The sequence below is a fragment of the Triplophysa dalaica genome, chromosome 25 (assembly GCF_015846415.1).
Source record: "Triplophysa dalaica isolate WHDGS20190420 chromosome 25, ASM1584641v1, whole genome shotgun sequence".
Taxonomy (NCBI): Eukaryota; Metazoa; Chordata; class Actinopteri; order Cypriniformes; family Nemacheilidae; genus Triplophysa; species Triplophysa dalaica.
Window position 1 is genome coordinate 4034745 of NC_079566.1, and position 26072 is coordinate 4060816.

At 39.0% G+C, this 26072-nt stretch overlaps 1 protein-coding gene across 1 annotated transcript in view; it reads right to left on the reverse strand.

Moving 5' to 3' along the window:
* The window catches only part of ppt2b (palmitoyl-protein thioesterase 2b), a 33298-nt gene extending 8349 nt beyond the window's left edge, over positions 1-24949 (reverse strand). The window contains exons 1-2 of the mRNA XM_056741270.1: positions 24671-24949; positions 24401-24554 (exon numbers count right to left, since the gene is read on the reverse strand). Of these exons, the coding sequence (XP_056597248.1) occupies positions 24401-24554; positions 24671-24811 (295 nt within the window). The 5' untranslated portion in view covers positions 24812-24949. The remainder of the gene's footprint in view (positions 1-24400; positions 24555-24670) is intronic.
* Between the last annotated feature and the right edge of the window lie 1123 nt (positions 24950-26072).

A 26072-nucleotide genomic window follows, 5' to 3' on the forward strand; every position in this document is an offset into this window, starting at 1 on the left:
AATCCAGTCGTGAACAATATGAAGCAGAGCTCAGTAACACTCAATCTGAAAACATGATAGAAACATTTCTTCTCTCCGTGTTTAAAGAAGATGAGAAAAGTATCAATCTGGCAACAAAACAATTACGTCATATTTTTTGGAAAGTGGCCAACAAATCTTTGAACATAATGAAATTGAACCATGGTAAGAAAGAGATGGACAAAGATGACTGGTTTGATAAAGAATGTCAAATGTCTAGAAGAGAACTACGAATGTTATCAAATAAAAAACACAGAGATCCTTCAGACCATCAGACACGTGCTCTTTATCAACAAACCCTTAAAACATACAAGTCACTGTTGAAGAGGAAAAAAGTTGAACATATGACAACTAAGTTTAACATGATTGAAGAGGCAGTAAACCAAAATTCATTTTGGGACTTTTGGAACAATTTAAATAAGTCTAAAAAAGAAAAACAAATTCCCATCGATGATCCACATATTTGGACCGAACATTTTGGTAACCTTTATACACAAGATGATCCAAACCCCACCCAAAAACACCTGACCTCCCAACTACATGAACTAGAACACACTATCAAAGACCAAATGAACCAATTAGACAGTCCTATTTCATTAAATGAACTGACAGAAAAAATAAAGTCTCTAAAAAATAAAAAATCTTGTGGCCCAGACGGAATAAAAAACGAGATGTTAAAATATAGCAGCCCTAAATTAAGAGATGCCATTCTCCAATTATTTAATTTGATGTTGCGATCAGGACACTTTCCTGAGGAATGGAAAGAAAGTCAAATAACTCCAATCTTCAAAAAAGGGGACAAATGTGACCCTGATAACTACAGAGGTATCACTGTAAGCAGTAACCTCGGCAAACTATTCTGCTCCATTATTAATGAGCGATTAGTGCAGTTTCTCCATGACAACAAAAGTCTAAATAACTGTCAAATTGGATTTTTGCCCAAACAAAGGACCACTGATCATATATACACATTACACACACTTATAAAGAAACATGTCCATCAAACAAAACAAGGAAAAATATTTGGTTGCTTTATAGATTTTAAAAAGGCCTTTGATTCGGTTTGGCACAACGGGCTCTTTCTTAAACTCATCCAGAGTGGAATAGGGGGAAAAGTTTATGATGTAATTAAGAACATGTATAAGGACAACAAGTGTTTTATCAAAATCAACAACGAAAGAACTGACTATTTTAGACAGACTAAAGGAGTTCGCCAAGGATGTTCTCTAAGCCCGACTTTATTCAATATTTATATCAACGAATTGGCCACAAAGCTTGAAGAATCCTCTAGTCCTGGTTTAACTCTTGAGGACAGAGAAATGAAATGTCTTTTGTATGCGGACGACCTTCTGCTTTTGTCACCAAATGAAGAAGGTCTGCGTGAACGTTTGTCAGTTCTAGAACATCACTGCAGTGAATGGGCCTTCCCAATAAACATGGACAAGTCCAAAATAATCATATTTCAAAAGAAAAGTCGTTTTACAGAGAAAAAATACATTTTTACACTTGGGGGATCAATTCTTAGTCATGTGACAAACTATAACTATTTGGGTCTGACCATCTCTGCTTCAGGACAATTTAACATGGCAATTAAAGAACTTGCTGAGAAAGCCCGTCGAGTTTATTATGGTATAAGAAAAACACTTTTTCAGTTGAACCTCCCTATTAGACTGTGGCTGAAAATCTTTGATGGGGTCATCAAACCCATTCTTCTATATGGTAGTGAAATCTGGGGCCCCAAATTCCAACTGAACTATGAATTCTGGGACAAATGTCCAGTGGAAATTTTTCAACTTGAGTTTTGCAAAAACATCCTGCGAACTCACAGAAATACCTCAAATCTGGGATGTAGAGCAGAACTTGGAAAGTTTCCTCTCCTGTCTGAAATCCAGAAGAGGGCATCTAAGTTCTGGTTTCACTTATCTGAGAGTTCATCAGACAACTACCATCACAGTGCTTTCAGACATAATACATCACATCCAGAGAGCGATCCTTTCCTACACCTCCTGAACAAACATCAGCTGAACTCATCAGATCAGTTCAGACAGTCTAAACTCAGACACATTTTAAACACGACTCAAGAAGAATATCTTCTTCACTGGCAAAATAAGATCAATGACGTAAACAAATTAACTTGCTTCCGGAAAATAAGAACCGATTACAAATTGGCACCATACCTAATAAAACTGAAAGATTACAGGCAGAGAAAGCTTGTGTCCAAATATCGCCTCAGTGATCACAGTCTGTGTATAGAGACCGGTCGACACAGACAGAACTGGACATCCAGAGATCATAGATTGTGTTCAAACTGCACTGATGCTGTTGTGGAGGATGAACTTCACTTTCTCACTCAATGTAGTAAATATCAATCCATCAGACAGAAGTACTTTACTTTAATAGGAAATGTTTATCCTGAATTCCATAGAGAGAATGATATAGAAAAACTATCATATCTTTTGGGAGAAATGGTAGAATGTATTGATCTGTCCGCACAATACTTGTTCTGTTGTCACAACATGAGAGATAAAAACTGTTAGTTTGGGTCCTTGTACATGTATTTATTTATTTTTATTGTTGCAATGTATCATTATTATTATTATTTATTTTTTTGCTTTCTTTTTTTTAAATGTTCATACTGTATGTCTTATTATTACTCAATGCTTTGGCAATATTTGTGTTTGTTCACAGTCATGCCAATAAAGCTCATTTGAATTTGAATTTGAAAGAGAGAGAGAGACAGAGAGAGAGAGAGAGAGAGAGAGAGACAGAGAGATTTTTTTTGATTTTTTAACAAAAACTTTTAATTACAGTTTCTCAACCCTTACACATCACTTGGCTTTAACATCAAAAAACAATCAACAGAAATTGGAAAAATAAAGTTTGTTTTCAAAAACAGAACACAGCCTCTCTTTGACACCATATGTCTTCAAAAACTAATAAACAATCGATTGATTTATAATATAAAAAATCAATTCGCAATCGTGATTTAACTAGGGCAGCGAAAACTGAGACCACATTGAAATAAAAGTTTTTTTCTATTTTGTCTTTTCTACTCATGTAGATTGACATTTTTGCCTTTCCTAATATAAAATTTAACAATTGACATTCCCTCTGTCGTGTCCTTGTATACTTAAAACCAAGAATAAAAAGCTGCGTTGAGAATTCCACATTAAAACAGTTAAAAAAAAGTTTTAAAACAGAAAATAGATCTTTAAGCCTATCACAAAGTGCAAAAGTGTGGAAAATGGACTCCCTCTGAAAACAAAAAGGACATTCTTGACCAACATCTGGGTTCAACACCGAAATAAAAGCATTAACTGCAATGATGCCATGTAAAATCCTCCACTGTAAATCTCCATTCTTTTTAGTTAATGGTGGTTTATAAAAGGATCTCCACTGTGGTTTTACATTTTCTTCCAGACTTAAAAAAGAACACCAAGGTGTATCTACTTTCCCATGTAAAGTTTTCTTGTTAAAATTTTTGACACAGGTTTTATATATTTTCTTCCCATTCACTTCTTTCAATTCTAAATCTAGTAATTTTCCGGAGTCTAGAAAAAAGCCAGTATATTCATCCAACTTTGGTGATAACAAGATCTTTGGGAATTCATCTTTCTCTAAGGGAAGAATTTCCTTAGCACTATACTTAATTAACATTTCATTCTCTTCCGTTGTAAGAATGGACTTCAAACCTTGTATAACTTTACCAATAACTCGTGCTGAATTAAAACCCAACAATGCTGACAATTTCTCCACTTCTGTAAAATTTGGGCCTGTTACATTTACTAGATGTCCAAGTGTTATGACTTTAGCTTTGATAAAATATTCAGACATGGAAACACCACCGTAAACTAGATTTAATCTAGCACCATTAACCAAGGGCTCTTGAAGAAGCCAGTATAAGGACATTGTTCTGCTGTCTCGTTCCACCTTGAAAGTATTCCAAACTTTAAAAAGATTTTGGTAGAACATAGGTAGTTTTTTAACATTAACATTTGTTGGATTCATTAAAAATAACGTTTTGTCCAACTGTAGTCCACCAGTAGTCTTTAATATAGCAGAAGCCACTGGTCTCCAATTTACAGCTTCAGGTCCAGTCAAGAACCGTTGTATGAACTGCATTCGAAATGTAGCAGCCCTACTTTGCAAGTTTATGAGTCCTTGGCCACCTTCTTCCTTTGGTAAATATAAAACACTATGGATTATCCAATGCATTTTGTCCCAAAAAAAGTCTACAAGCATTGATTGAATTTTTGCCAGCAGATATAATGGTGGATCTATGCAATTTAGACGATGCCAGAGTGAAGACGCAACAAGATTGTTAATAACAAGGATACGTCCTCTATAAGATAGTGATGGTTTAATCCATTTCCACTTATCCAGTCGACCCTTCAGCTTCTCGTAAGTCTCTTCCCAGTTTTTCGATTGAAAAACATTGTTTCCCAAGTATACTCCCAGGTACTTGAATCCACCTTTTGACCATGTTAATCCATCTGGAAGGTTTGGGGTTCCATCTGTCCATTCTCCCAACATAAAAGCTTCGCTTTTAGACCAGTTAACCTTTGCAGCTGAGATCTGTTTAAAATCCTTTAAAGTTTTCCGTAAAATGTCCACATCAGTTTGCCTGTTAATAAAAACAACCACATCATCGGCGTACGCAGACAATTTAAAAGCATCATCACAGTCTTTTAAAGAGACACCTTTCAAAACTTTTCTTAGTCTATGTAAAAGTGGTTCTATTGACAGAGTGTACAACATTCCAGACAACGAGCATCCTTGTCGCACCCCACGTTCAACCTTGAAGGGAGCGCATAAACCACCATTAACCTTTAATAGACTCTCAATGTCACTGTATAAAACTTTAATATATTTTATAAAATCGAATCTAAACCCAAAGGCATCTAATGTTTCCCACAGATAATCATGCTCGACACGGTCAAAAGCCTTCTCTTGATCGAGGGAAATCAAGCCAAAATTTAACTCAGTCAGCTTCGAGTACTCCATTAAATCTCTGACTAAAAAAATATTATCCGATATTGATCTTCCAGGCACACAATAGCATTGATCAGAGTGGACGACTTCCTCCAAGACTTTCCCTAAACGAATTGCTAATGCTTTTGACAAAATTTTATAGTCTGAGCACAAAAGCGAGACAGGTCTCCAGTTTTTGATATTACCCAAATCTCCTTTCTTGGGTAAGAGGGTAAGAACTGCTCTGCGGCTGCTGAGCGGTAGTAGCCCTCCGGCTAGACTATCACTGAGAACTGCTCGCAGATCCTCTCCAATAATACCCCAGAAAGCCTTATAGAACTCAAAGGGGATACCGTCTATCCCTGGAACTTTTCCATTCTCCATACTCTGAAGAGCTTCATATAGTTCTATTGTGGTGATGCCTTTACACAATTCCACATTGGGAGATTTTTGGTAATCCTTCAAAAAAATCTGGTTTTATCGTCTGATTTTCTTTGTACTCAGAACTATACAGACACTTATAAAACTCATTTGCTCTTTTACGGATTTCAAAAGGATCTGATAACATGATTCCAGTATCTGAGCGCAAATTTTGAATATGACGTTTCTGGCCATTCTTTTTTTCCAGGCCAAAGAAATACTTTGAAGGAACATCCATGTGTTCTACGCCTTGAAATCGTGATCTAATCAATGCTCCTTGTGCTTTTTTCCTATATGAATCTGATAAGGCAGTTCGTTTTGAATAAAGGACTTCAATTTGGTCTTGATTTCCGGTTGTCTGTATTAACTCTTGAGCCTTTAAGATATCCTTTTCTAACATTGCAATGGTTTCAGTAAAAAAATTTGTGACATTTCGAGTGTATTGTTGGCATAATTGTTTTATTTGGACTTTTCCAATATCCCACCATTTTTGTATAGAAACATATTTCTCTTTTTCTTCTTTAAATTGTTTCCAAAAAAATTCAAAAATTTCTTTAAAGTGTAAATCGTTTAACAAGGTTGTGTTAAAATGCCAATATGCGCTCTGTGACTTCACAGAGCTTACAGTTAAAACACAAATCACTAAGCTATGATCGGAAAACCCCACTGGTAAAATGGAGCTATTTTTAAAAAAACTAAAATGGTGTCTAAAACAATAGAACCTGTCCAACCTTGCAAGTGACAACCAATTATCACGAAGATGTAACCAAGTGTACTGTTTTACATTTTCATTAAAGTTTCTCCAAACATCACATAGCTCATTGGATTCTATCATTTGTATTAGTTTCTTCCTTGAAATCATATGTGGTTCTATGTGATTTCTATCTATATTTTTTTCAACACAATTAAAATCTCCCCCCAAAATCAATAGGTCATCACCATTGCATTTTCCTATTTCTGTATTTAAACAATCTAAAAACAACATTCTATCTATTTGCAAGGTTGGTGCATAAACACAAAGAAAAACAAAAACATGGTCTTCAAAATCAGCTTTGACCTTTAAAAACCTCCCTTTTACAATTTCTTCTACTTCAAACGATGATGGGCTAAAATTCTTATTGAACAAAATTGCAACTCCTCCACTTAAAGTAGCGTTATGGCTTAAAAAAGAGAGGCCAGTATGCTCTTTGGCCCATTCAATCGCATTATTTTCATCGCTGTGTGTCTCTTGAACAAAAAAAACATCAATTTTATTTTGTTTCATTACTTCATTTATCTCTGCTCTTTTTCTGTAGTCCCTAGCTCCATTCACATTTAATGTGGCAATGCGAATATCAGTCATTTTTTGAAAGGAGGAAGAGACCGCAGCAAAAAGAAAAAGACGCTCAAAAAAAATCAAATTAAGCCATGTCATCATCATCATTGTTTGACTGTTTTTGAATTTTTGTCACCATTTTTCTCATCTAAAAACTTCTTGTTCGTCAAATCGGCCCTCGCACATCGAAACCTTTATGCTTTCCACAAATCGCTTGAGATCTGGAAAGTATTTATTAATTTTTACACCTCTTACATTTTTTGTCACTTTTAGGAAATTTTGGATTTCATCTGCCCCATAGTTGCCACCTGTGCCACTTGTTTGAGAACAAATTGACGCACCAGAGTCAGAGTAGTCACTTTCATTACCATCCTCAAGCACCACATTGCTTTCCTCTGGTTCTTTTTCCACTGTTTTTGCCTGTTTTACCACTATACTCTTCCTGTCCTTTTTCCTCTTTAAAGGTGCTTTGAACACAACCTGGTCCGTATCCATAAGGGAATTCTCAATATTACTCATACTTTCAACCACTGACTCCACATCAGAACACTGGCTCATACTAGCCTGTGTATCAATTGGTTCCTCACTTTCATCACCACCAACTTTATTCACAATTTCAATGACAATTTCACTGATCTCACTTTGTGCATTGTCGGTTTTTGTCAAATTTAAATCGTTTGACTTCATCTTTTCATTTACAGTTGGTGTTCCCTGATCACATGTGCTAGGGGTTGGGTCATTATTTGTTACATTCACAACACCAACAAGTTCTTCATTTTCAGTTTCTACTGCAGTTTCATTTTCCTTTCTTTTTTCTCTATTGTTATGAGTCTTGGGCTCAGGGCACCTGCTAATCAAATGTCCAGATTTTCCGCACCCAAAACATTTCACAATATCCGTGGTAATAAACACGGTGTAGTCAAAACCATCTACTCTGAGTTTCATATTTAGATCTAGAATTCTATCAAATCAGAAACACAGAGATGCTGACAATGTAAACACACGCCAACTCTACCATGAAAAAGTTAAACAATATAAGGAAACACTAAGGAAGAAAAAGAAACAAGATACACAAAACCAGTTAAAAGCAATTGAACAATCTCTAGAAACAAATCGCTTCTGGGAACATTGGAACACACTTAACAAACCCCACCATGAAGATCTTCCCATTCAGAACGGAGACGTATGGATAAAGCACTTCTCAAACCTCCTTAGTAAAATAACCAAGAACCATGAACAAACTAACCTACACAACAAACTATGCACTCTGGAGTCAACAATTAAAGATTAGCAAAACCCTTTAGACTATCCAATTACACTCGCTGAGCTAGAACAAAATATACCAAAACTTAAATCCCAAAAAGCAAGTGGTATCGACGGTATCCTAAACGAGATGATTAAACACGCAGACCAAAAACTTACACTCGCCATCCTCAAACTGTTTAATATCATCTTTAGTACAGGTATATTTCCCACAATCTGGAACCAAGGTCTCATAACTCCAATCCATAAAAGTGGAGACAAATTTGACCCTAATAATTACCGCGGAATATGTGTTAACAGTAATCTAGGTAAACTCCTCTGTAACATTCTTAACAGCAGACTTTTCCAATATCTAAACAACCAAAACATCCTGAGAAAATGCCAAATTGGTTTCCAACCCAAATACCGCACATCCGATCATATATACACTCTTTGTACCTTAATTGACAAAGAAACAAACCAAAATAAAATAAAGCTCTACTCATGCTTTGTTGACTTCAAAAAAGCTTTTGACTCAATCTGGCATGAGGGACTTTTTCTTCAGTTGATTCAATGCGGCATCGGAGGAAAAACCTGAGACATCATCAAATCAATGTACACCAATAACACAGTTGCAGTTAAAATTGGCAACAAGCACACAGACTTTCTCTCCCAGAGTCGTGGAGTGAGACAGGGCTGTAGTCTAAGTCCTACACTATTTAACATTTACATGAATGAACTAGCTGGAGCTCTAGAACAGTCACCAGCACCCGGCCCGACCTTACAAGACACCGAAGTGAAATGCCTCCTGTTTGCAGACGATCTGGTGCTGCTGTCACCCACAAAAGAGGGTCTACAGCAACATCTGGACACCCTGCACACTTTCTGCCAAACATGGGCCCTATCGGTTAACCTTAAGAAGACTCGAGTCATGATATTCCAAAAAAAGCCCAGTAGCCAAAATCAACATCACCGTTTCAAACTAAACAACGTGCCCCTAGAACACACCAAGAACTACACATATCTTGGTATAAACATTAGTAACACCGGAAACTTAAACAAGGCTGTGAACGACCTGAGAGACAAGGCACGAAGAGCCTTTTACGCCATCAAAAAGAATATCAAAATTGACATCCCAACCGTAATCTGGTTGAAAATAATACAATCAATTATAGAACCAATCGCGCTGTATGGAAGTGAGGTTTGGGGTCCTCTGGCCAACCAAGAGTTCACCAGATGGGACAAACACCCAATAGAGATTCTGCAAACAGAAATGTGTAAAAACATTCTACGGGTACAGAGAAAAACTCCAAACAATGCCTGCAGAGCAGAATTAGGACTGTATCCTCTAATCATTAAAATACAAAAAAGAGCTTTAAAATTCTACACACACCTTAAGAACAGCGACACAGACACACTCCATCACAAAGCCTTAAGTCATCAAGAGCTGAGCCCAGAGAGAAACCCCTTCATCCAACTGATCTCACAACTAACTCTACAACCCCAAACATGCCCAAGTCAACCCCAAACCCCAGCCAGACTAAACCAAATGATCAAAAGACAAAAAGAGAAATATCTCCAACACTGGACAGAAGCAACAGCTCAGCAAAGTAAACTGGAATGCTATCTGTCACTAAAGAGAGAATATAAAGTGTCAGAATAGCCTCAAGCGTATCAGACCCTAAACTAAGAAAAGTGTTGAGCATGTACAGACTCAGTGATCACCAGCTCACTGTAGAGACGGGCAGACACAGACACACATGGACACCGAGAGAAGAGCGACTGTGTCCACACTGCACACACAATCAAGTGGAAACAGAGCTGCACTTTCTCCTCTCCTGTCCCAACTACACACACATCAGAGAAACATTCTTCCCCCAGTTTACAAACTTACACAAAGACTTTGACCAGTTTCAACAAAAGGACAAGATCTCATACATACTGGGAGAAAAGTCAAGAAGCTCAAACCTGGCTGCAAGATATGTCAAGTCCTGCCACGACCAAAGAACAAGCAGCACAACACAACACAACACTGACAGGACAACACACACAAACTGACACTGTCACCCTCATTGAGAACTTTAATTAAAACTCTTTTTCTGTTTATATTGAGATGTATATATATATAGATTTTTACTTATAGACTTTTAATTTTATTCTATCTTATTTTTGATCTTAATCTGTATTTCTGCATGTTTATATTTAATCTTGTGCTTTGGCAATGTAAATTTTCTTTTATCATGCCAATAAAGCTCCTTTGAATCTTGAATCTTGAGAGAGAGAGAGAGAGAGAGAGAGACAGACAGAGAGAGAGAGAGAGAGAGACAGAGAGAGAGATCTTGAGAGAGAGAGACAGAGAGAGAGACAGAGAGAGAGACAGAGAGAGACAGAGAGAGAGAGAGAGAGAGAGAGACAGACAGACAGAGAGAGAGAGAGAGAGGACTGTATCCTCTAATCATTAAAATACAAAAAAGAGCTTTAAAATTCTACACACACCTTAAGAACAGCGACACAGACACACTCCATCACAAAGCCTTAAGCCAGGGGTGTCCAAAGTCAGGCCCGTGGGCCAATCACGGCCCGGGGATGAATTTTAAACGGCCCGCAGTGTGTCTATTAATTTTTTTTTAAGGAGGCCCGACAGTGTTACTGTTACCTGTTTACCGAATACTTAAAACTTATTCTTTTCTAGTGTCACTTAACTCGAGCTTAGCCTTTTCATCAGTATATTTCATCCATATTTTAAATTAATGCAGCTTACATAAATGTTTAAAACCTCTGATGCTTTGTTGAGTTTGCAGGTAATTGTTAATAATCTATATTTTTTTTATTTGTCACTATTCGTTGAGATATAACTTTCTCTCTACACTTTGTATACATTTTGTTATAAATCAGTTTCTAATTTATTAAACCCTGATGTTTGTAGGCCTATCATCCCTCCATTCAGGTGTTGAATTTGAAAGTGACTGTTAAAATGTTACCTTTAACTACTATAGTGTCATACTTCGTTTGAGCTAAACTTTTCATACATTCTTTTTCATACATACTTTATTCAATTTATGTAACGCTGAAGTTTTGTTTTTATATGTGCTTGGACCTAAAAATAAATTATAGTTAATTTAGAGTTGCATTTTACTATAATGACCATGATTAGCATAACAAAGAAAATCCATGAAAGCATTCAAAAATAAAAGCATACGGCCCCCTTGTGTATTGACCAAATGCAATCTGGCCCCCTTAAGAAAAAGTTTGGACACCCCTGCCTTAAGCCATCAAGAGCTGAGCCCAGAGAGAAACCCCTTCATCCAACTGATCTCACAACTAACTCTACAACCCCAAACATGCCCAAGTCAACCCCAAACCCCAGCCAGACTAAACCAAATGATCAAAAGACAAAAAGAGAAATATCTCCAACACTGGACAGAAGCAACAGCTCAGCAAAGTAAACTGGAATGCTATCTGTCACTAAAGAGAGAATATAAAGTGTCAGAATAGCTCACAAGCGTATCAGACCCTAAACTAAGAAAAGTGTTGAGCATGTACAGACTCAGTGATCACCAGCTCACTGTAGAGACGGGCAGACACAGACACACATGGACACCGAGAGAAGAGCGACTGTGTCCACACTGCACACACAATCAAGTGGAAACAGAGCTGCACTTTCTCCTCTCCTGTCCCAACTACACACACATCAGAGAAACATTCTTCCCCCAGTTTACAAACTTACACAAAGACTTTGACCAGTTTCAACAAAAGGACAAGATCTCATACATACTGGGAGAAAAGTCAAGAAGCTCAAACCTGCTGCAAGATATGTCAAGTCCTGCCACGACCAAAGAACAACCAGCACAACACAACACAACACAACACTGACAGGACAACACACACAAACTGACACTGTCACCCTCATTGAGAACTTTAATTAAAACTCTTTTTCTGTTTATATTGAGATGTATATATATATAGATTTTTACTTATAGACTTTTAATTTTATTCTATCTTATTTTTGATCTTAATCTGTATGTCTGCATGTTTATATTTAATCTTGTGCTTTGGCAATGTAAATTTTCTTTTATCATGCCAATAAAGCTCCTTTGAATCTTGAATCTTGAGAGAGAGAGAGAGAGAGAGAGACAGAGAGAGAGAGAGAGAACCAAAATAAAAGAAAGCTCTACTCATGCTTTGTTGACCTCAAGATCTTGAATCTTGAATCTTGAGAGACAGAGAGAGAGACAGAGAGACAGAGAGTGTCCTCAGACTCTCTGAACGAGGACAACCTAGGATCACCAAGCCACATTATAATCCACACTGGCACAAACGACCTGAGAGCACAACAAGAAAGAGTGGCCACAGCACTGGAAAGGGTAATCGAAAAAGCTACAACCACCTTCCCAAATGCCAAAGTCACCATCTCGACACTGCTACCACGGAAAGACTTCCACCCAGACACAATTCAACAAATAAACGCAAATCTCTCTAGAACTTGTGCACTCAAACCTCAAGTGCACCTGGCACATCATCCCACCTTGGACCTCACATGCCTCTATGACCATGTACACCTGTACAGAGCGTCTGTCCCCATCTTTGCAAAGAAATTAAAAGATGTTGCTCTAAACCGCAACACAAACAACCCCCCTAGAAGCAACAGAGCAAGGCAGTCCCTACCCAGACCATGGATGAACCACACCGCACCTTCAAAAAACAGCCAGAGACTGGGCCACCCTCCTTGCCAAAACAACAGCCAACAGACCAGAGCACCAGCCCTGCTGCCTACACCCCCACCCGGCATATGCAACAGAACTCCAGCAGCCTAAGCTATGCCCAGACAGTGAGCAGAAACTCCACACCGACATCTGCACAAGCTCCAACAGCCGAGCTAAAAGACATCCATCAGATGCTGAACCTGATCTGCTCACACCTACTGTATTAAGACAAAATCCGCAATAAACAAATAAATAACTTATGGATAACAAATCATTTACAATATCATGTTGGAATATTCAAGGCCTGAGGTCATCTGCTTTTGGACTGAAAAGCAAAAACATAGACTTCAGCTCTGAAACAAAAAACTCAGACATCCTCATCCTACAGGAGACATGGAGTAGAGGAGACGGACCCACTGGTCGCCCTACAAACTACAGAGAATTCATCATTCCATCCGTCAAACTGCCTGGTGTCACCCAGGGAAGAGACTCAGGCGGAATGCTGATCTGGTATAAGTCCGAATACGCCCACTCAATAAAAATGACTAAAACTGGCCAGTTTTACACATGGATAGAAATCAACAAGACCATCACTTCAACAGATAAGAATATCTTCCTGTGTGCAACCTACATCCCTCCAGCAGAGTCACCCTACTTCAATGAGGACAGTTTCACGATCCTGGAAGAGGAGATCAACTACTTTCAGTCACAGGGCAATGTTCTGATCTGCGGTGACCTAAATGCCAGGACAGGTGAAGAATTAGACTCGGTTCACTCCAAGGGAGACAAACACATTCCAGGAGGAGATGTCTTTTCCATGCCTACACACACACAAAGACTGAACTACGATAAAACAACAAACAAAAATGGATTAAGACTTCTCCATCTTTGTCGCACACTGGGTCTGTACATGGTCAATGGACGACTACGAGGAGATTCATACGGTAGGTACACCTATAGTTCTAAGCTGGGTAACAGTACGGTAGACTATTTCATCACGGATCTGAATCCTAACTCCCTCAGAGCGTTCACAGTTAGCCCACCATCCCCATTGTCAGATCACAGTAAAATCACTCTCTACCTCAATAGATCCAAACCTAACACAGAGGCATCAAAACAAACTCACCTCCATACCCTAAAACAAACTTTCAGGTGGAAACAAAATTGCGAAGAGACATACAAAAGCATAACTCGTGAACCAAAAATTCAAATCCTACTGAATAAATTCCTCGATACCCCATTTCCACACGATAGTGAAGGTGTAAATTTAGCAGTAGACAGGATTAACCAAATTTTTACAATATCTGCAACCCTATCTGACCTAAAACCCACTAACACAAAACCAAACAAAAAGCCTGTAAATGAGAAATGGTTTGATAAGGAGTGTAAAAACCTTAGAAAAGAAGTAAGAATTCTATCAAATCACAGAGATGCTGACAATGTAAACACACGCCAACTCTACCATGAAAAAGTTAAACAATATAAGGACACACTAAGGAAGAAAAAGAAACAAGATACACAAAACCAGTTAAAAGCAATTGAACAATCTCTAGAAACAAATCGCTTCTGGGAACATTGGAACACACTTAACAAACCCCACCATGAAGATCTTCCCATTCAGAACGGAGACGTATGGATAAAGCACTTCTCAAACCTCCTTAGTAAAATAACCAAGAACCATGAACAAACTAACCTACACAACAAACTATGCACTCTGGAGTCAACAATTAAAGATTACCAAAACCCTTTAGACTATCCAATTACACTCGCTGAGCTAGAACAAAATATACCAAAACTTAAATCCCAAAAAGCAAGTGGTATCGACGGTATCCTAAACGAGATGATTAAACACGCAGACCAAAAACTTACACTCGCCATCCTCAAACTGTTTAATATCATCTTTAGTACAGGTATATTTCCCACAATCTGGAACCAAGGTCTCATAACTCCAATCCATAAAAGTGGAGACAAATTCGACCCTAATAATTACCGCTGAATATGTGTTAACAGTAATCTAGGTAAACTCCTCTGTAACATTCTTAACAGCAGACTTATCCAATATCTAAACAACCAAAACATCCTGAGAAAATGCCAAATTGGTTTCCAACCCAAATACCGCACATCCGATCATATATACACTCTTCGTACCTTAATTGACAAAGAAACAAACCAAAATAAAATAAAGCTCTACTCATGCTTTGTTGACTTCAAAAAAGCTTTTGACTCAATCTGGCATGAGGGACTTTTTCTTCAGTTGATTCAATGCGGCATCGGAGGAAAAACCTACGACATCATCAAATCAATGTACACCAATAACACATTTGCAGTTAAAATTGGCAACAAGCACACAGACTTTCTCTCCCAGAGTCGTGGAGTGAGACAGGGCTGTAGTCTAAGTCCTACACTATTTAACATTTACATGAATGAACTAGCTGGAGCTCTAGAACAGTCACCAGCACCCGGCCCGACCTTACAAGACACCGAAGTGAAATGTCTCCTGTTTGCAGACGATCTGGTGCTGCTGTCACCCACAAAAGAAGGTCTACAGCAACATCTGGACACCCTGCACACTTTCTGCCAAACATGGGCCCTATCGGTTAACCTTAAGAAGACTCGAGTCATGATATTCCAAAAAAAGCCCAGTAGCCAAAATCAACATCACCGTTTCAAACTAAACAACGTGCCCCTAGAACACACCAAGAACTACACATATCTCGCTATAAACATTAGTAACACCGGAAACTTAAACAAGGCTGTGAATGACCTGAGAGACAAGGCACGAAGAGCCTTTTACGCCATCAAAAAGAATATCAAAATTGACATCCCAACCGTAATCTGGTTGAAAATAATACAATCAATTATAGAACGAATCGCGCTGTATGGAAGTGAGGTTTGGGGTCCTCTCGCCAACCAAGAGTTCACCAGATGGGACAAACAACCAATAGAGATTCTGCAAACAGAAATGTGTAAAAACATTCTACGGGTACAGAGAAAAACTCCAAACAACGCCTGCAGAGCAGAATTAGGACTGTATCCTCTAATCATTAAAATACAAAAAAGAGCTTTAAAATTCTACACACACCTTAAGAACAGCGACACAGACACACTCCATCACAAAGCCTCAAGTCATCAAAAGCTGAGCCCAGAGAGAAACCCCTTCATCCAACTGATCTCACAACTAACTCTACAACCCCAAACATGCCCAAGTCAACCCCAGCCAGACTAAACCAAATGATCAAAAGACAAAAAGAGAAATATCTCCAACACTGGACAGAAGCAACAGCTCAGCAAAGTAAACTGGAATGCTATCTGTCACTAAAGAGAGAATATATAGTGTCAGAATAGCTCACAAGCGTATCAGACCCTAAACTAAGAAAAGTGTTGAGCATGTACAGACTCAGTGATCACCAGCTCACTGTAGAGACGGGCAGACACAGACACACATGGACACCGAGAGAAGAGCGACTGTGTCCACACTGCACACACAATCAAGTGGAAACAGAGCTGCACTTTCTCCTCTCCTGTCCCAACTACACACACATCAGAGAAACATTCTTCCCCCAGTTTACAAACTTACACAAAGACTTTGACCAGTTTCAACAAAAGGACAAGATCTCATACATACTGGGAGAAAAGTCAAGAAGCTCAAACCTGGCTGCAAGATATGTCAAGTCCTGCCACGACCAAAGAACAAGCAGCACAACACAACACAACACTGACAGGACAACACACACAAACTGACACTGTCACCCTCATTGAGAACTTTAATTAAAACTCTTTTTCTGTTTATATTGAGATGTATATATATATAGATTTTTACTTATAGACTTTTAATTTTATTCTATTTTATTTTTGATCTTAATCTGTATTTCTGCATGTTTATATTTAATCTTGTGCTTTGGCAATGTAAATTTTCTTTTATCATGCCAATAAAGCTCCTTTGAATCTTGAATCTTGAGAGAGAGAGAGAGAGAGAGACAGAGAGAGAGAGAGAGAACCAAAATAAAAGAAAGCTCTACTCATGCTTTGTTGACCTCAAGATCTTGAATCTTGAATCTTGAGAGACAGAGAGAGAGACAGAGAGTGTCCTCAGACTCTCTGAACGAGGACAACCTAGGATCACCAAGCCACATTATAATCCACACTGGCACAAACGACCTGAGAGCACAACAAGAAAGAGTGGCCACAGCACTGGAAAGGGTAATCGAAAAAGCTACAACCACCTTCCCAAAGGCCAAAGTCACCATCTCGACACTGCTACCACGGAAAGACTTCCACCCAGACACAATTCAACAAATAAACGCAAATCTCTCTAGAACTTGTGCACTCAAACCTCAAGTGCACCTGGCACATCATCCCACCTTGGACCTCACATGCCTCTATGACCATGTACACCTGTACAGAGCGTCTGTCCCCATCTTTGCAAAGAAATTAAAAGATGTTGCTCTAAACCGCAACACAAACAACCCCCCTAGAAGCAACAGAGCAAGGCAGTCCCTACCCAGACCATGGATGAACCACACCGCACCTTCAAAAAACACAGAGAAACAGAGAGAGACAGAGAGAGAGAGAGAGAGAGACAGAGAGAGACAGAGAGAGACAGAGAGAGAGAGAGAGAGAGACAGAGAGACAGAGAGAGACAGAGAGAGACAGAGAGAGACAGAGAGAGAGAGAGAGAGAGAGAGAGAGAGAGAGAGAGAGAGAGACAGAGAGAGAGAGACAGAGAGAGACAGAGAGAGACAGAGAGAGACAGAGAGAGACAGAGAGAGAGAGATGGCAGTTGGCAGCAAAGTCATCAGCTCATGATTTTGCATATTTTTTTGCCAGATAATGTATGTTTTTTCGACTAAAACATAGTGTACGTGATTGGATACTAACTCAAGAACAAAAGAGGCAGAAGATTATTAGGGTAAGACCTCAAATTACATTTCTGGAAACATCTAAAGTTAATATAGAGTCAGTACACTCTAGTCATGACAGTTAAAACTGTGGAAGCAGAGGCATCTTTTAAAAATGAAGAGGAGCTGGATATATTATATTCAGTGGATGTTAAATCAACGAAAGAAAAGAGGAAGATAAAAGAAATAATCCTAAAAGAAAACCCAGAGATGCTGTTGTCAGACTATACTGGAGCAGAAGAGAACAGAGTTCGCTGTAACCTGCTGTTCTTCACTGAACACCCTTCAGTCTGGCACACAGTCCTCTCATCTAACATGACGTGCTGCAGAAGAGGAGGAATCAGTAAAGGTAGACAGCTCACACTGGAGGGAGAAAATGACTTCAAGATTATTGTAAATCTTTATCACAATGGGACAGTCATGGTTCAGGGACCAGAGTCCAGTCTAGAGGAATTTCAAAGGAACTTCAAAAACTTGAAAATGAAGGTTCAAAAAATAAAGAAAGATCCTGAAGTGAAGAACATCACACCAGATGAGACGTGCACCACAGCGGACAACAACACTGATCAAAGCTCATATTCTGCTCCAACATACAGAGACATCAGCACTCCAACCTCACCTAAAATAAAGATCCTGAGAGACAACCTGTCAGAACTGGAGCAGGACTACTGTCTGTTTAAAGAGGAAACCAGCAACAGTCTTCACCAACTCCAGAGTCTGATCAACCATCCCAACACACAACACATGAAACAACTTCACAACACTGTCAGACAGCTGGAGGAGGACAATGAGGAGCTGCGACAGGAGCTGAGGAGAGTGATACAGGAGCTGGTCACAAGAGAACATCACTACATCATCATAGAGAGACAGACGGACGAGATGAGGAGACAATTAAACACACTCATACAACACAACAACTCATCCACTGAGAACACAGCACAACATCAGCCTGAAGTCAACACACTATCACAGAGCATCTCTTCTGCTGAGGAGACACAACGTCTGCAAGACATCCTCCCATCAACACAGAGCACATCTACTGAGAGGAACAGCACAAACACAACACAACATGGACAGAACATCGGCAAACAAAGAAAGAGCATCTCTTCTACTACAATCACACAAACATTTAATTCACAAGACAACAGGAGGAAGAAGAGCAGCGTCAGACAGAGCAATCCACTGACAACAACATCACCCAACAGCACCAACAGAGAAGAGATGAGAAAAGAGAACATCGTCATCCTGTGTGACTCCAACGGTCATCACCTCCATCAGAGACGACTGTTTCCAGGAAGAAACGTGAAGAAGTTTTGGTGTCCCACCTCCCAGTCTGCACTGAATCTACTGAGAGAAGATGTGCTGGGCGCACCAACACACATCATACTCCACACTGGAACCAACGACCTCACCGGAAGAAGAACAGACGTCACCAAAGCTCTGTCAGATGTACTGAGAACAGCCTGCAGGATCTACCCCAGCGCTAAAGTCATCTTCTCAACCCTTCTGCCCCGTCGAGACATTCCACAAAACATCATTTACCAAATTAACGGAGAGTTAGCCAGAGTCTGTGCCCAACTGAAGAACGTCTCCATCGCAAACCATCAGCGCATCAGTCATGACCATCTGTACGATCACATCCACATCCATAGAGACGGCATGAGACTGTTCGCACAAACACTAAAGGAGGCAACTTTAAGAAGTCCTCACACAACACATCGTGTCCATGAGGAGAGAGTCAGACAGACGGTCAGTTACACCACAGCAGACAACAGAGACCTCCATCAGATCAAACACATGCTGAAACTCATATGTGACAACTTCTTACACTAAATATGTAATGATAGTTAGGTACATTCATCTATTCATTTAAATATTTATTTTTCATGATTTATATTATGCACATGTTTATTTCTTTCTACATTTACTTTACTTAATATTTACTCTGCAATATTGCCTTTTATCTGCACAACGTGATCGAGAAATCATACATTATTTCTGGTTAAAGAAAACAATAACATGTCCTCCCTTAAAATAACATGCTATAACATTCAGGGAATGTATTCTTCTGCTTTTGGAGAGAAACACAGAAACCCTGATCTTGTAAATATTGTACATAGTTCTGATATCATAATATTACTTGAGACCTGGAGTCGGTTAGAATGTCAGATCTCCGCTCCTTTAAATTACAAAGAAATATTTATACCATCAGTTAAGCGTCCTCATGTGAAAGTTGGACGGGATTCTGGAGGAATAATTGTGTGGTTTAAAGAACAACTGCTGCATTACATTCAGCCTGTTAAACAAGGGAAAACACATATCTGGCTAAAAATGAAAAGAGAACTCATGTGTTCAGATGAGGACACATACATGTGTGCCGCATACATCCCTCCACACGAGTCTCCATATTATGATGAAGACATTTTCCCAACATTACAGTCGGAGATCATTCAGTTCCAGTCTTTAGGATCAGTTCTGTTAATGGGGGACTTCAATGCAAGAACTGGGAAAGAACTGGACATCATTAGTTCTACTGGAGATAAATATATCAAGATTTCAAACGTACAGCAAAACAAAGTTAAAACTAAACCCCGTCAGAACTATGATGACACTATAAACAAAAATGGTAAACAAGTCATACAGATGTGCAAAAGTCTGGGTCTATATATAGTTAATGGGCGAACAAAAGGTGATTCTATGGGTCAGTTTACATACAGCTCACGTCTGGGCAGCAGCACCGTTGACTATGTCATCACAGATTTACAGCAAAACAAGATCAATTATTTCACAGTCATGCCACAGTTACCTTTATCAGACCACTGCCACATAGTCATTAGTTTAAACAAATCCCTTCACCCTTTACCAGCTTCACATCACAAACACAAACTGTTTCCCATGCCGAGAAGATTTTACTGGAGGAGATCCAGTCGTGAACAATATGAAGCTCAGTAACACTCAATCTGAAAACATGATAGAAACATTTCTTCTCTCCGTGTTTAAAGAAGATGAGAAAAGTGTCAATCTGGCAACAAAACAATTACGTCATATTTTTTGGAATGTGGCCAACAAATCTTTGAACATAATCAAATTGAACCATGGTAAGAAAGAGATGGACAAAGATGACTGGTTTGATAAAGAATGTCAAATGTCTAGAAGAGAACTACGAATGTTATCAAATAAAAAACACAGAGATCCTTCAGACCATCAGACACGTGCTCTCTATCAACAAACCCTTAAAACATACAAGTCACTGTTAAAGAGAAAAAAAGTTGAACATATGACAACTAAGTTTAACATGATTGAAGAAGCAGTAAACCAAAATTCATTTTGGGACTTTTGGAATCATTTAAATAAGTCTAAAAAAGAAAAACACATTCCCATCGATGATCCACATATTTGGACCGAACATTTTGGTAACCTTTATACACAAAATGATCCAAACCCCTCCCAAAAACACCTGACCTCCCATCTACATGAACTAGAACACACTATCAAAGACCAAATGAACCAATTAGACATTCCTATTTCATGAAATGAACTGACAGAAAAAATAAAATCTCTGAAAAATAAAAAATCTTGTGGCCCAGACGGAATAAAAAATGAGATGTTGAAATATAGCAGCCCTAAATTAAGAGATGCCATTCTCCAATTATTTAATTTGCTGTTGAGATCAGGACACTTTCCTGAGGAATAGAAAGAAAGTCAAATAACACCAATCTTCAAAAAAGGGGACAAATGTGACCCTGATAACTACAGAGGTATCACTGTAAGCAGTAACCTCGGCAAACTATTCTGCTCCATTATTAATGAGCGATTAGTGCAGTTTCTCCATGACAACAAAAGTCTAAATAACTGTCAAATTGGATTTTTGCCCAAACAAAGGACCACTGATCATATATACACATTACATACACTTATAAAGAAACATGTTTATCAAACAAAACAAGGAAAAATATTTGGTTGTTTTATAGATTTTAAAAAGGCCTTTGATTCGGTTTGGCACAACAGGCTCTTTCTTAAACTCATCCAGAGTGGAATAGGGGGAAAAGTTTATGATGTAATTAAGAACATGTATAAGGACAACAAGTGTTTCATCAAAATCAACAACGAAAGAACTGACTATTTTAGACAGACTAAAGGAGTTCGCCAAGGATGTTCTCTAAGCCCGACTTTATTCAATATTTATATCAACGAATTGGCCACAAAGCTTGAAGAATCCTCTAGTCCTGGTTTAACTCTTGAGGACAGAGAAATTAAATGTCTTTTGTATGCGGACGACCTTCTGCTTTTGTCACCAAATGAAGAAGGTTTGCGTGAACGTCTGTCAGTTCTAGAACATCACTGCAGTGAATGGGCCTTCCCAATAAACATGGACAACACCAAAATAATCATATTTCTAAAGAAAAGTCGTTTTACAGAGAAAAAATACATTTTTACACTTGGGGGATCAATTCTTAGTCATGTGACAAACTATAACTATTTGGGTCTGACCATCTCTGCTTCAGGACAATTTAACATGGCAATTAAAGAACTTGCTGAGAAAGACCGTAGAGTTTATTATGGTCTAAGAAAAACACTTTTTCAGTTGAACCTCCCTATTAGACTGTGGCTGAAAATCTTTGATGGGGTCATCAAACCCATTCTTCTATATGGTAGTGAAATCTTGGGCCCCAAATTCCAACTGAACTATGAATCCTGGGACAAATGTTCAGTGGAAATTTTCCAACTTGAGTTTTGCAAAAACATCCTGGGAACTCACAGAAATACCTCAAATCTGGGATGTAGAGCAGAACTTGGAAAGTTTCCTCTCCTGTCTGAAATCCAGAAGAGGGCATCTAAGTTCTGGTTTCACTTATCTGAGAGTTCACCAGACAACTACCATCATAGTGCTTTCAGACATAATACATCACATCCAGAGAGCGATCCTTTCTACACCTCCTGAACAAACATCAGCTGAACACATCAGATCAGTTCAGACAGTCTAAACTCAGACACATTTTAAACACGACTCAAGAAGAATATCTTCTTTACTGGCAAAATAAGATCAATGACGTAAACAAATTAACTTGCTTCCGAAAATAAGAACCGATTACAAATTGGCACCATACCTAATAAAACTGAAAGATTACAGGCAGAGAAAGCTTGTGTCCAAATATCGCCTCAGTGATCACAGTCTGTGTATAGAGACCGGTCGACACAGACAGAACTGGACATCCAGAGATCATAGATTGTGTTCAAACTGCACTGATGCTGTTGTGGAGGATGAACTTCACTTTCTCACTCAATGTAGTAAATATCAATCCATCAGACAGAAGTACTTTACTTTAATAGGAAATGTTTATCCTGAATTCCATAGAGTGAATGATATAGAAAAACTATCATATCTTTTGGGAGAAATGGTGGAATGTATTGATCTGTCTGCACAATACTTGTTCTGTTGTCATAACATGAGAGATAAAAACTAAATCTTATTGATACCACTGTTAGTTTGGGTCCTTGTACATGTATTTATTTATTTTTATTGTTGCAATGTGTCATTATTATTTTTATTTTATTTTATCTTTTGCTTTCTTTTTTAATGTTCATACTATATGTCTTATTATTACTCAATGCTTTGGCAATATTTGTGTTTGTTCACAGTCATGCCAATAAAGCTCATTTGAATTTGAATTTGAGAGAGAGACAGAGAGACAGAGAGAGAGAGAGAGAGAGAGAGAGAGAGAGAGACAGAAAGAGAGAGACAAAGACAGAGACAGAGAGAGAGAGAGACAGAGAGAGACAGAGAGAGAGAGAGAGAGAGAGAGAGAGAGAGAGACAGAGAGAGAGAGAGAGAGAGAGAGAGACAGAGATAGAGAGAGAGACAGAGAGAGAGAGAGAGAGAGAGAGAGAGAGAGAGAGAGAGAGAGACAGCGAGAGAGAGAGAGAGAGAGACAGAGAATCTGGGGTCGGCTGAAGCACTAGTGTACAGTAGGTGATCTCCTAACACAAGTTGTGTTATTGTGAAGCAAACATCTCTGCTCACTTCACAGTCTGTGTTCTGTTGCTTAAAAACGATTACGGACACGAGAGGAGACAGAATGACAGACATCATACAGACATCAGACAGACATCAGACAGACATCAGACAGACATCAGACAGACATCAGACAGCCATCAGACAGACATCATACAGACATCATACAGACATCAGACAGCATCAGACAGCCATCAGACAGACATCAGACAGACATCATACAGCCATCAGACAGCCATCAGACAGACATCATACAGCCATCAGACAGCCATCAGACAGCCATCAGACAGCCATCAGATAGCCATCAGACAGACATCATACAGACATCATACAGACATCATACAGACATCATACAGCCATCAGACAGACATCATACAGACATCATACAGACATCAGACAGACATCAGACAGCCATCATACAGCCATCAGACATCATACAGACATCATACAGACATCATACAGACATCAGACAGCCATCAGACAGACATCATACAGACATCATACAGACATCAGACAGCCATCAGACAGACATCATACAGACATCATACAGACATCAGACAGCCATCAGACAGACATCATACAGACATCATACAGACATCAGACAGCCATCAGACAGACATCAGACAGACATCATACAGACATCATACAGACATCAGACAGACATCACACAGACATCAGACAGCCATCAGACAGACATCATACAGACATCATACAGACATCAGACAGACATCACACAGACATCATACAGACATCATACAGACATCAGACAGCCATCAGACAGACATCAGACAGACATCAGACGTGTTTGTGTACTACAGACCCTGTGAGTAGCAGATGAGGTGCACACCGTCAGCAGAGTTTTGCATTATGGGATAGATGGCCCGTGTGAAGCCCTCCACCTGTGTCCAGAGCGGCTCGAGACTCGCACTGCCGTCAAACAGGTCGATGACAGACACATTCGTGCCCGGATGAGACTGACACATCAGCAGACACAAAAGACACATTAACCACAACACATGCACGCGCGTTTACTGTCATCACGACACACTTTTATTGGATCTTATAATCGTCATTGAAGGTGACGTCTTACCGCATTAATGAAGCTGATGAGGGCGTTAAAATTTGACGAGCTGTCGAAGAGTCCGTGGACGATGATCACCGGTTTATACGCCAAACACACACACAACACACACACGGCGAGCAGAGGAAACACAAACACGACTCTCATCATCACAACAACACACACATCTAACGATGATGTTAAACAAAATACAAGCGAACGACAACTCGAGCGCTGCAGGTATTTAACACACAACCGCCCGGCGCCCTCACTTGTTTATTCCCGTCTGTGTTGCTTCCGGCTGGTGCATTACAACAACAAACGTCATATCCGCCTGTCGTGATACGCGCGACGTGCGTTCATGATACCTCGGATTTACGATATTGATATTAACCAACTTAAACCCGCAAGTAACGTAAGTTACGTAACGTTCTTCTGTTCTTTTAATGCCGGGTCGCACCAACAATTTAACATTAAAACATGACAAGTGTTTATTAACATTAAAAGAGTTCCAGAAATCATTTCCGGTTTGAGGTGGGAAATATCCTACATCCGAAATATAAATGTTGCGTTCAATACATTTCGGGATTGGTATATTTCCCACCTCCAGCAAGGAAGGAACATCAGATTTGTTCATTCATCAATAGGGTTAATTTCAGTATGTAATAGTTCAAATGCAGTACATAATTTCACGAAGCAAATAACAAAAGAAAAACCACAGCATCTGGATTGCACTTCCAGAAATCATTTCCAGGTTGAGGATCTCAAATCCGAGGTTTCTTCCCTGATAGAACACGGACATCTGCTGTCACATGTCATATAAGATGTCTGTTAGATGTGTATGAAGTGATGAACAACAGCTCTTTCTAACATCTTTTACACAGCTGAGCCAGTATTCATGAACAATTTAAGCCTAAGAGTTGCTCCTAGTGACACAATTTTAAGAAAATTCTTAGAAATGTGCGCGTTTCCCCGCAGATTACAGAAAAGATCCTGGTATAGAATAAAAGTCATTCATAAAGCATCTTAACCCCTAATGGATTTAAGGTCCAATATTTTATGTGTAGAGAGGGGGTCTTATAAGAGACTTAAGAGTTTCTCTAGCAGCAGCTAAATGGACGAAACACGAAAAGTGAGAATGAACGTGTTGCCATGCATGATTTATTATTGTTTTTTTATTTATTTTAAAGCTATTTTGATGCAATGCAAATTGTAAAAGCACTCTAAAAATACATCGAATTGACTGACAGTGAGTTAATAATCTCCTAAACAGCGCAGAAATAGAAGAAATGTCCACATGAACATATTTAATAACATGAGAAGTGCAGCTGTGCAGCAGTCGGTCAACTAATGACACTGTTTGATTATTGACAATCTGGCTTCATGTGTGCTCGATTCATTGGTAATAATATTCGATTTATTTTGTGTCGTA